The sequence below is a fragment of the Scyliorhinus torazame genome, chromosome 16 (assembly GCF_047496885.1).
Source record: "Scyliorhinus torazame isolate Kashiwa2021f chromosome 16, sScyTor2.1, whole genome shotgun sequence".
In the NCBI taxonomy this organism is placed as follows: domain Eukaryota; kingdom Metazoa; phylum Chordata; class Chondrichthyes; order Carcharhiniformes; family Scyliorhinidae; genus Scyliorhinus; species Scyliorhinus torazame.
Window position 1 is genome coordinate 91,759,537 of NC_092722.1, and position 13,279 is coordinate 91,772,815.

General features: G+C 45.4%; 1 protein-coding gene across 1 annotated transcript in view; it reads left to right on the top strand.

Annotated features, from left to right (window-relative positions):
* Positions 1–13,279, top strand: part of LOC140392279 (prolyl 3-hydroxylase 1-like) — a 158,670-nt gene that overhangs the window by 71,059 nt on the left and 74,332 nt on the right. The window contains exons 7-8 of the mRNA XM_072477596.1: positions 9,440–9,492; positions 10,267–10,373. Of these exons, the coding sequence (XP_072333697.1) occupies positions 9,440–9,492; positions 10,267–10,373 (160 nt within the window). The remainder of the gene's footprint in view (positions 1–9,439; positions 9,493–10,266; positions 10,374–13,279) is intronic.

Here is a 13,279-nt window from a genome sequence, read left to right on the forward strand (position 1 = left end):
GTCATCGCCGCAACCGCGGAGCTAGTCAATCTTTAATGGTAAGAGATGAGGAGTGATGGAGTTTGGGAAGAATGTTGCCAGAAAAGGTGGTAATATGTGGAATTCAGGGTGAGAGGAGTAGTGTTCCATTATATAAGGTAAGATTGGAATGTCCAGTGAAGAGTGGTGAAGTGGTAGTAGGAGTAATAGAGAAACTATCTTGTCCAGGAATACAGTTTATCTTGGGTCATGATATAGCTGAATCGCATGTGGGAGTGATGCCTACTGTGGTTCATAAGCCAGTGGAAAATCAGACAACTGAAGTGTTGATGGACGAATATCCTGGGATTTTTCCAGATTGTGTAGTAACAAGGTCGCAAAGTTACAGGTTAAGACAAGAGGAGAAATCAAAGAGTGATGGTGACGTTCAAGTGCAATTATCAGAAACAATTTTTGATCAAATGGTTGAAAAAGAACAAGAGCAGGTGGAGGATGAGGTGGATATTTTTAGTTCAAGAAATTTGGCGGAGTTACAACAGAAAGATGTAGAAATAAAATGGATGTATCAGAGAGCATACACGGAAGAGGAATCTGAATGTATACCAGAGTGTTATTACCGTAAAAGTGATATCTTGATGAAAAAAATGGAGACCTTTACAGGCGGATGAAAGATGGACAGAAGTTCATCAAGTACTATTGCCAGTCGGGTATAGAAAGGAGGTGTTGCGAGTTGCACATGAGGTACCAGTGGGAGGTCATTTGTGAATAAGGAAAACTCAAGCTAAAATACAAAAACATTTTTATTGGCCTGGACTACATCCAAATGTAGTTAAATTTTGTCGATCATTTCACACATGTCAAGTAATAGGGAAACCTCAAGCAGTATTAAAACCAGCAACCCTAATACCCATTCCAGCAATTGAGGAACGTTTTACAAGGATCCTAATTGATTGCGTAGGACCGTTTCCTAAAACAAAAAGTGGGAATCAATATCTTTTGACGATAATGGATGTGTCTACCAGATTTCCAGGAGCCATTCCAGTGCATAATATTACAGCTAAAAAGATTGTGGAGGAGTTACTTAAATTCTTTGCAAGAAATGGACTACCCACAGAAATACAATCAGCCCAAAGATCAAATTTTACTTCAAAGTTATTCAAAGAAGGTATCGATAGCTCAGGAATAAAACAATTTAAATCAACTGCGTACTATCCAGAATCGCAGGGAGCATTAGGAAGGTGGCATCAGACATTAAATACAATGTTGAGGGCTCATTGTCGAGATTATCCAGAGGATTGGGATAAAGGAATTCCATTCGTACTGTTTGCAAATAGGGATGCACCTAATGAGTCTACCAAATTCTGTCCTTTTGAACTAATTTTTGGTCATGAGGTAAGAGGACCACTTAAATTGATTAAGGAAAAATTGGTGAGTGAGAAACCGGAACTTACATTATTGGATTACCTGTCAAATTTTAGGGAACGATTAAACAGAGCAGGTGAATTGGCTAGACAATATTTAAAAGTTGCACAAAATGTGATGAAACGGGTAGCGGACAAGAAATCCAAAGTTTGTAGTTTTGCCTGTGGAGATAAAGTTTTAGTATTGTTACCAGTGGTAGGTGAAATTTTCACATGGGCAAGTTTGTGGAGATAAATTGGGAAGTACTAAAATGGCTATACATGATGTGGATGTGGGAAATGCTGTTCCAATTAAACAACATCCATATAGACTTAACCCTTTAAAATTGGCACAGGTTAACAAAGAGATTGAAAGTATGCTTAAAAATGGCATTATTGAAGTGGGTTGCAGCCAATGGAGCTCACTCATAGTGATGGTACCAAAACCAGACGGTACCCAGCGGTTGTGTGTGGACTATAGAAGGGTTAATGCAGTTACAAGAACGGACGCTTATCTTATCCCACACTTGGAGGATTGCATTGAGAAAGTGGGACAATCAGGTTTTATTTCCAAACTAGATTTACTTAAAGGTTACTGGCAGGCACCTTTATCCGAAAGGATGAAGGAGATTTCAGCTTTTGGGACTCCAGATAGTATATACCAATTCAAAGTTATGCCATTTGGCATGAAAAACGCACCAGCCACATTTCAACGGTTTACTAACAAAATTGTTTCAGGATTACCAATTGTGCGGTATACATCGACGATCTGGTAATTTTCAGGCAGACATGGAAAGAACATTTAAAGCATCTGACGGAGTAATTCCATCGACTTCAGGAGGTGGCTTTGGTGGTAAACCTAGCTAAAAGTGAATTTGGAAAAGCCCAAGTCACTTTCCTTGGCCATACAATTGGACAGGGTTGAAGGATCCCACGGGATGTGAAAACAAAAGTTATTGAGGAGTTTCCAATGCCCTCGACACAAACGGAAATAATGCGATTTCTTGGCATGAGTGCATTCTACCGGAAATTTGTGCCAAATGTTAGCAGTGTGGTTGCTCCGCTGACGGACTTGCTCATGTAGAGTAGCAAATTTAAATGGACAGTGGAGTGTCAACAGGCATTTGACTGCCTGAAGGCTGTGTTAACCACTGCTCCTGTGTTAGCCATCCCAAATTATACAAAACCATTCAAAGTGGCTGTTGATGCGAGTGATGTGGGCGTAGGTGCAGTGCTTCTACAAGATGACGACGAAGGACTGGAGCGGCCTTTCGGTTATTTCTCAAAGAAATTGAATTCTCACCAGAAGTATTCAACAATCGAGAAGGAGACATTGAGCTTGGTGCTGGCTTTTCAAGATTTTCAAATTTATGTGACCAGCAATCCGTCTGACACAATTATATACACTGATCATAATCCATTGACGTTTTTGGAGATTTTCCGGAATAACAATGTAAGACTGTTTCGATGGAGTTTATTGTTACAGCCATTTCATTTAAAAATAATACATGTGGCAGGACGAGAAAACATGATAGCCGATGCTTTGTCACGAATGTGATGAAAAGAAGCAGGTTCGGTGGAGGAAGAAGAACTGAAATGGACTACGTTATTATAAATATATGCGTGTTTTGTTTTGTTAAAAAAAAACGTATATTCACTGTCAATATTTCTCAAAGGGAAGTGAAAAGGTGAAAAATTAAACCATCTTACATAAGAACATAAGAACTAGGAGCAGGAGTAGGCCATCTTACATAAGAACATAAGAACTAGGAGCAGGAGTAGGCCATCTAGCCCCTCGAGCCTGCTCCGCCATTCAATGAGATCATGGCTGATCTTTTGTGGACTCAGCTCCACTTTCCGGCCCGAACACCATAGCCCTTAATCCCTTTATTCTTCAAAAAACTATCTATCTTTATCTTAAAAACATTTAATGAAGGAGCCTCTACTGCTTCACTGGGCAAGGAATTCCATAGATTCACAACCCTTTGGGTGAAGAAGTTCCTCCTAAACTCAGTCCTAAATCTTCTTCCCCTTATTTTGAGGCTATGCCCCCTAGTTCTGCTTTCACCCGCCAGTGGAAACAACCTGCCCGCATCTATCCTATCGATTCCCTTCATAATTTTGTATGTTTCTATAAGATTCCCCCCTCATCCTTCTAAATTCCAACGAGTACAGTCCCAGTCTACTCAACCTCTCCTCGTAATCCAACCCCTTCAGCTCTGGGATTAACCTAGTGAATCTCCTCTGCACACCCTCCAGTGCCAGTACGTCCTTTCTCAAGTAAGGAGACCAAAACTGAACACAATACTCCAGGTGTGGCCTCACTAACACCTTATACAATTGCAGCATAACCTCCCTAGTCTTAAACTCCATCCCTCTAGCAATGAAGGACAAAATTCCATTTGCCTTTTTAATCACCTGTTGCACCTGAAAACCAACTTTCTGCGACTCATGCACGAGCACACCCAGGTCTCTCTGCACAGCAGCATGTTTTAATATTTTATCATTTAAATAATAATCCCTTTTGCCGTTATTCTTACCAAAATGGATAACCTCACATTTGTCAACATTGTATTCCATCTGCCAGACCCTAGCCCATTCACTTAGCCTGTCCAAATCCCTCTGCAGACTTCCAGTATCCTCTGCACTTTTTGCTTTACCACTTATCTTAGTGTCGTCTGCAAACTTGGACACATTGCCCTTGGTCCCCAACTCCAAATCATCTATGTAAATTGTGAACAGTTGTGGGCCCAACACTGATCCCTGAGGGACACCACTAGCTACTGATTGCCAACCAGAGAAACACCCATTAATCCCCACTCTTTGCTTTCTATTAATTAACCAATCCTCTATCCATGCTCCTACTTTCCCCTTAATGCCATGCATCTTTATCTTATGCAACAACCTTTTGTGTGGCACCTTGTCAAAGGCTTTCTGGAAATCCAGATATACCACATCCATTGGCTCCCCGTTATCTACCGCACTGTTAATGTCCTCAAAAAATTCCACTAAATTAGTTAGGCACGACCTGCCCTTTATGAACCCATGCTGCGTCTGTCCAATGGGACAATTTCCATCCAGATGCCTCGCTATTTCTTCCTTGATGATAGATTCCAGCATCTTCCCTACTACCGAAGTTAAGCTCACTGGCCTATAATTACCCACTTTCTGCCTACCTCCTTTTTTAAACAGTGGCGTCACGTTTGCTAATTTCCAATCCGCCGGGACCACCCCAGAGTCTAGTGAATTTTGGTAAATTATCACTAGTGCATTTGCAATTTCCCTAGCCACCTCTTTTAGCACTCTGGGATGCATTCCATCAGGGCCAGGAGACTTGTCTACCTTTAGCCCCATTAGCTTGCCCATCACTACCTCCTTGGTGATATCAATCCTCTCGAGGTCCTCACCTGTCATAGCCTCATTTCCATCAGTCACTGGCATGTTATTTGTGTCTTCCACTATGAAGACCGACCCAAAAAACCTGTTCAGTTCCTCAGCCATTTCCTCATCTCCCATTATTAAATCTCCCTTCTCATCCTCTAAAGGACCAATATTTACCTTAGCCACTCTTTTTTGTTTTATGTATTTGTAGAAACTTTTACTATCTGTTTTTATATTCTGAGCAAGTTTACTCTCATAATCTATCTTACTCTTTATAGCTTTTTTAGTAGCTTTCTGTTGCCCCCTAAAGATTTCCCAGTCCTCTAGTCTCCCACTGATCTTTGCTACTTTGTATGTTTTTTCCTTCAATTTGATACTCTCCCTTATTTCCTTAGATATCCACGGTCGATTGTCCCTCTTTTTACCGTCCTTCCTTTTTGTTGGTATAAACCTTTGCTGGGCACTGTGAAAAATCACTTGGAAGGTTCTCCACTGTTCCTCAACTGTTTCACCATAAAGTCTTTGCTCCCAGTCTACCTTAGCTAGTTCTTCTCTCATCCCATTGTAATCTCCTTTGTTTAAGCACAAAACACTAGTGCTTGATTTTACCTTCTCACCCTCCATCTGTATTTTAAATTCCACCATATTGTGATCGCTCCTTCCGAGAGGATCCCTAACTATGAGATCCTGAATCAATCCTGTCTCATTACACAGGACCAGATCTAGGACCGCTTGTTCCCTCGTAGGTTCCATTACATACTGTTTGAGGAAACTATCGCGGATACATTCTATAAACTCCTCCTCAAGGCTGCCTTGACCGACCTGGTTAAACCAATCAACATGTAGATTAAAATCCCCCATGATAACTGCTGTACCATTTCTACATGCATCTGTTATTTCTTTGTTTATAGCCTGCCCCACCATAATGTTACTATTTGGTGGCCTATAGATTACTCCTATCAGTGACTTTTTCGCCTTACTAGTCCTGATTTCCACCCAAATGGATTCAACCTTATCCTCCATAGCACCGATGTCATCCCTTACTGTTGCCCGGATGTCATCCTTCAATAACAGAGCTACACCACCTCCCTTACCATCCACTCTGTCCTTCCGAAAAGTTTGATACCCTCGGATATTTAACTCCCAGTCGTGACCATCCTTTAACCATGTTTCAGTAATGGCCACTAAATCATAGTCATTCACAATGATTTGCGCCATCAACTCATTTACCTTATTCCGAATACTACGAGCATTCAGGTAAAGTACACTTATGTTGGCTTTTTTACCTCTGTTCTTAATCTTAACACCTCGATCAGTAACCTCTCCTAAGTTATATTTCCTCTTAACCTTTCTCTTAATTTTCCTTGTCGTCGAACCCACATCTTCCTGTAACAACCTGCCGCATCGCTTACCATTAATGTTTTCACTTCCCGTTTTATTTCTTTTAGTATTCCTGGTCCTATTCACTGAGCTCCCCTCAGTCACTGTACCTTGTACTGTCGCCCTTTTTGATTTTTGACTATGGCTTCTCTGCCTTACACTTTCCCCCTTACTGCCTTTTATTTCTGTCCCTGTTTTACTACCTTCCAACTTCCTGCATCGGTTCCCATCCCCCTGCCACATTAGTTTAAACTCTCCCCAACAGCTCTAGCAAACACCCCCCCTAGGACATCGGTTCCAGTCCTGCCCAGGTGCAGACTGTCCGGTTTGTACTGGTCCCACCTCCCCCAGAATCGGTTCCAATGTCCCAGGAATTAGAATCCCTCCCTCTTGCACCATCTCTCGAGCCACGTATTCATCCTCTCTATCCTGACATTCCTACTCTGACTAGCTCGTGGCACTGGTACAATCCTGACATTACTACCTTTGAGGTCCTACTTTTTAGTTTAACTCCCTAAATTCAGCTTGTAGGACCTCGTCCCGTTTTTTACCTATGTCGTTGGTGCCTACGTGCACCACGACAGCTGGCTGTTCACCCTCCCCCCCCAGAATCCTTGACCCTTGCACCAGGGAGGCAACATACCATCCTGGAGTCTCGATTTCGTCCGCAGAACCGCCTGTCTATTCCCCTTACAATTGAGTCCCCTATCACTATAGCCCTGCCATTCTTCTTCCTGCCCAGCTGCGCAGCAGAGCCAGCCACGGTGCCATGAACCTGGCTGCTGCCGCCTTCCCCTGGTGAGCCATCTCCCTCAACAGTATCCAAAGCGGTATATCTGTTTTGCAGGGAGATGACCGCAGAGGACACCTGCATTGCCTTCCTACTCTTGCTCTGTCTTTTGGTCACCCATTTACTATCTCCCTCAGTACCTTTCACCTGCGGTGTGACCAACTCGCTAAACGTGCTATCCACGACGTCCTCAGCATCGCGGACGCTCCAAAGTGAGTCCATCCGCAGCTCCAGAGCCGTCAAGCGGTCTAACAGGAGCTGCAACTGGACACACCTCTTGCACGTGAAGGAGCCAGGGACAGTGGACGTGTCCCTGAGCTCCCACATCGCACACGAGCATGACACGGGTCTGAGATCTCCTGCCATGTCTTAAACCTTCGGTTAACTTGAACAATTTCAATTTCCCCCCCCAAAATTTAACTAAATAAATAAACAATGAAGAAAAAAAAAAAATATATATATATATATACCAATGAAAAGAAACAGAAAAACAGAAATACTACTGACCAGTCACTTACCAGGGCTAAAAAGCACTTCCTCCCCACCCAGCTTCGAATTCCCACCTCGATTCAAATTCCCAACTCACTCTTTGCTGTCTCACTCTGGCTGTCTTCTCTGTCTCACTGGGAGAACTCATCTTGAAGTTGATGTTTATTTTTTTTTCTTGGGGGAGGTGTCATGTGAGAGTACCTTTAAGAACTGGGTGTTTATCAACTAGCTGTAGTGGATGTACCTTTAAGAAATGATTTTTTTATCAAATAGCTGCAGTGATGTCAGAGTGTGGATGGAGCTGGGCTGGCTGTCTTTCACTTTCGTTTTTGAGCAGGCACCTACAGTGTGTTTTAGTTTTGTTTTCAGAGCTGAATAGCTGCAGGCAAAGCAAGCAGCTGTATATTGATCTCTCTCTGTAATCTAAAGACTGTCTCCAGGTCATTTGAGGATTTCAAAGTAATACCTGTTTCTGTAGAGAATTTAAACCTGCTGTCTTTCTGTAAAAAGGGTCTTTTGGTCTTATGGATGTTGTTTGGAAAGTTATAAAGGCTTACTGATAGAATATTGTATCTGTGGGGAGGATTGGTGTTGATAGTTGTTAAGATGTTTACTGTGGGTTTCTCAAGTTTTAACTGGTTTCATAAATAAACATGGTTTATTTATGAATCTAGCTCCATGATACACTTTGGTGTTCTCTAAACCATGGCCCGTAACACTAATGGTGTTCCGCAGGGATCGGTTCTGGGACCTCTGCTCTTAGTAATATACATAAATGACTTGGAGGAAAATGTAGCGGGCCTGATTAGAAAATTTGCGGATGATACTAAGATTGCAGGAGTTGCGGCTAGTGATGAGGATTGTTAGAGAATACAACAGGATATAGATAGGCTGCAAAATTGGGCAGAGAAATGGCAGATGGAATTCAACCCGGACAAATGCGAGGTGATGCATTTTGGTAGATCCAATTCAGGTGGGAGCTGGAAAATAAATGGCAGAACCATCAGGAAGATAGAGACACAGAGAGATATTTGAGTGCAGGTCCACAGATCCTTAAAAGTGACAGCAGGTGGAAATGGTGGTAAAGAAAGCATATGGCATGCTTGCCTTCATAGGACGGGGTATCGAGTATAAACGTTCGAAAATTATGTTACAGTTATATAGAACGTTGGTTAGGTTACATTTGGAATACTGTATCCAATTCTGGTCACCGCACTACCAGAAGGACTTGGAGGCTTTGGAGAGAGTACAGAAAAGGTTTACCAGGATGTTGCCAGGTATGGAGTGTATTAGCTGGGAGGAGAGATTGTTCTCCCTAGAGAGACAGAGAGGGGAAAGGTTCAGTGGAGATGATCGGGGGAAGTTTTTTACACAGAGGGTGGTGGTGGCCTGGAATACACTGCCAAGTGAGATCGTTGAGGCAGATACGTTAGCGACCTTTAAGACTTATCTGGACATGCACATCAACAGACTGGGTATAGAAGGATACAGGCGTTTGGTCTAGATAGGACACGTGATCGGCCCAGGCTTGGAGGGCAGAAGGGCCTGTTCCTGTGCTGTATTGTTCTTTGTTCTTTGTTCCTGTGTAACGGGCTGGATGTGAGATGTGGACAATTTGAGCTGTATTGATTTGGACGGTAGCACTGTGGTTAGCACTGTTGCTTCACAGCTCCAGGGTCCCAGGTTCAATTCCCAGCCTGAGTCACTGTCTGTGCGGAGTCTGCACGTTCTTCCGGTGTCTGCGTGGGTTTCCTCCGGGTGCTCCGGTTTTCCCCCACAGTCCAAAGATGTGCAGGTTAGGTGGATTGGCTATGCTAAATTGCTCTTAGTGTCCAAAAAATGTTAGTTGGGGTTAAGGGGATAGGGTGGAGGTGTGGGCTTAGGTAGGGTGCTCTTTCCAAGGGCCGGTGCAGACTCAGTGGGCCAAATGGCCTCCTTCTGCACTTTAAATTCCATGAATGTGTTTTGACCTTTTTTCCCATGTCATCCCCTTCCTCTTCCCATTTTTCCCTTTCCCAAGGATTCCTGGACTCCAGCTGAACTGGTCCCACAGTCACTTCAAGGAAAACGCAGGTAAAGTCAGTCTGCAGCTTCTTCAGAGTAGAATCCCGAAGAGCCCTGCAAATGAGCTCTGACAATGAGTTTCCCGATGTGCCTCGTAATCACTCAGACCCTGCGAGAAATATTCAGCCTCTACCTGGGGGTCAGCAACCGACACGCTTGACGGCAGTTTCAGTGAACTAGCAGATTAATCACGCCCCAAAGCAGCATCTCTGACTGTGTGGCACTCCCTCATTACTGACCCTCTGGCAGTGCAGCACTCCCTCAGTACTGACCCTCTGACAATGCAGCACTCTCAGTACTGACCCTCCGACAGTGCAGCAATCCCTCAGTACTGACCCTCTGATAATGTGGCGTTCCCACAGTACTGACCCTCTGTTAGTGCTGCGCCCTTTTAGGACTGACCCTCTGACAATACAGCACTCCCTCAGGACTGACCCTCTGACAGTGCGGCACTCCCTCAGTGCTGATCCTCTGACAGTGCGGCGCTCCCTCAGGACCGACTCTCTGACAATGTGTCACTCCCTCAGTACTGACCCTCCAACAGTGCGGCGCGCCCTCAGTACTGACCCTCTGACAATGAGTCACTCCCTCAGTACTGACTCTCCGACAGTCCGGCATTCGCTCAGGACTAACTCTCTGATAATGCGACATTCCCTCAGTACTGACACTCTGACAGTGCAGGGCTCCCTCAGTACTAACACCAACACAATGATTGGGTGGTGCGGTAGGCATAGTGTATGTATTCTTTCCCCGGCAGAGGATCTTGAGTCTTTTCTATTACAGACCGGAGAGCTCAGAGAGCCCGCCAGATTCACCAGAGATCGACACCACGCAGGATGAGCCGTCAGAGATCGTCACACAGATCGAAGACGACATTGAGCTTCTGAGAGGTTTGTATTTTGATCCGATTCAGGGCGATGAGGACAGTATAGAGGAAACGTTACTCTGTATCGAACCCCGTGCTGTACCTGTCCTGGGAGTGTTTGATGGGGACTGGGAGCTTTACTCTGTATCTATCCCAGTGCTGTACCTATCCTGGGAGTGTTTGATGAGGACAGTGTAGAGGAAACGTTACTCTGTAACGAACCCCGTGCTGTACCTGCCATGGGAGTGTTTGATGGGGACAGTGTACAGGGAGATTTACTCTGTATCTAACCCCATGCTGTACCTGTCCTGGGAGTGTTTGATGGGGACAGTGTAGAGGGAGATTTACTCTGTTTCTAACCCCTGGCTGTTCCTGTCCTGGGAGTGTTTGATGAGGACAGTGCAGAGGGAGCTTTACTCTGTATCTAACCCCGTGCTGTACCTGTCCTGGGAGTGTTTGATGGGGACAGTGTAGAGGGAGCTTTACTCTGTATCTAAGCCCGTGCTGTACCTGTCCTGGGAATGTTTGATGGGGACAGTGTAGAGGGAGCTTTACTCTGTATCTAACCCCGTGCTGTACCTGTCCTGGGAGCGTTTGATGTGGACGGTGTAGAGGGAGCTTTATCCTGTATCTAACCCCGTGCTGTACCTGTCCTGGGAATGTTTAATGGGGACAGTGTAGAGGGAGCTTTACTCTGTATCTAACCCCGTGCTGTACCTGTCCTGGGAGTGTTTGATGGGGACAGTGTAGATGGAGATTTACTCTGTATCTAACCCCATGCTGTACCTGTGCTGGGAGTGTTTGTTCAGGACAGTGTAGAGGGAGCTTTACTCTGTATCTAACCCCGTGCTGTACCTGTCCTGGGAGTGTTTGATGGGGGACAGTGTAGAGGGAGCTTTACTCTGTATCTAACCCCGTGCTGTACCTGTCCTGTGAGTGTTTGATGGGGACAGTGTACAGGGAGCTTTACTCTGTATCTAACCCCGTGCTGTACCTGTCCTGGGAGTGTTTGATGGGACAGTGTAGAGGGAGATTTACTCTGTCTCTAACCCCGTGCTGTACCTGTCCTGGGAGTGTTTGATGTGGTCGGTGTTGAGGGAGCTTTACTCTGTATCTAACCCCGTGCTGTACCTGTCCTGGGAGTGTTTGATGGGGACAGTGTAGAGGGAGCTTTACTCTGTAATTAACCCCGTGCTGTACCTGTCCTGGGAATGTTTGATGGGGACAGTGTAGAGGGAGCTTTACTCTGTATCTAACCCCGTGCTGTACCTGTCCTGGGAGCGTTTGATGGGGACAGTGTAGAGGGAGCTTTACTCTGTATCTAACCCCGTGCTGTACCTGTCCTGGGAGCGTTTGATGTGGACGGTGTAGAGGGAGCTTTACTCTGTATCTAACCCCGTGCTGTACCTGTCCTGGGAATGTTTGATGGGGACAGTGTAGAGGGAGCTTTACTCTGTATCTAACCCCGTGCTGTATCTGTCCTGGGAGCGTTTGATGTGGACGGTGTAGAGGGAGCTTTACTCTGCATCTAACCCCGTGCTGTACCTGTCCTGGGAGTGTTTGATGGGGACAGTGAAGAGGGAGCTTTACTCTATATCTAAACCCAGTGCTGTACCTGTCCTGGGAGTGATTGATGAGGACAGTGTAGAGGGAGCTTTACTCTGTATCTAACCCCGTGCTGTACCTGTCCTGGGAGTGTTTGATGGGGACAGTGTAGAGCGAGCTTTCCTCTGTATCTAACCCCATGCTGTACCTGACCTGTGAGTGTTTGAAGGGGACAGTGTAGAAGGAGCTTTAATCTGTATCTAACTCCGTGCTGTACCTGTCCTGGGAGTGTTTGATGGGGACAGTGTAGAGGGAGCTTTAATCTGTATCTAACTCCGTGCTGTACCTGTCCTGGGAGTGTTTGATGGGGACAGTGTAGAGGGAGCTTTACTCTGTATCTTACCCCGTGCTGTACCTGTCCTGTGAGTGTTTGATGGGGGACAGTGTAGAGGGAGCTTTACTCTGGATCTAACCCCGTGCTGTACCTGTCCTGGGAGTGTTTGATGGGGACAGTGTAGAGGGAGCTTTACTCTGTATCTAACCCCGTGCTGTACCTGTCCTGGGAGTGTTTGATGGGGACAGTGTAGAGGGAGATTTACTCTGTATCTAACCCCATGCTGTACCTGTGCTGGGAGTGTTTGTTCAGGACAGTGTAGAGGGAGCTTTACTCTGTATCTAACCCCGTGCTGTACCTGTCCTGGGAGTGTTTGATGGGGGACAGTGTAGAGGGAGCTTTACTCTGTATCTAACCCCGTGCTGTACCTGTCCTGTGAGTGTTTGATGGGGACAGTGTACAGGGAGCATTACTCTGTATCTAACCCCGTGTTGTACCTGTCCTGGGAGTGTTTGATGGGACAGTGTAGAGGGAGATTTACTCTGTCTCTAACCCCGTGCTGTACCTGTCCTGGGAGTGTTTGATGTGGTCGGTGTTGAGGGAGCTTTACTCTGTATCAAACCCCGTGCTGTACCTGTCCTGGGAGTGTTTGATGGGGACAGTGTAGAGGGAGCTTTACTCTGTAATTAACCCCGTGCTGTACCTGTCCTGGGAATGTTTGATGGGGACAGTGTAGAGGGAGCTTTACTCTGTATCTAACCACGTGCTGTACCTGTCCTGGGAGCGTTTGATGTGGACGGTGTAGAGGGAGCTTTATTCTGTATCTAACCCCGTGCTGTACCTGTCCTGGGAATGTTTGATGGGGACAGTGTTGAGGGAGCTTTACTCTGTATCTAACCCCGTGCTGTACCTGTCCTGGGAGCGTTTGATGTGGACGGTGTAGAGGGAGCTTTACTCTGTATCTAACCCCGTGCTGTACCTGTCCTGGGAATGTTTGATGGGGACAGTGTAGAGGGAGCTTTACTCTGTATCTAACCCCGTGCTGTATCTGT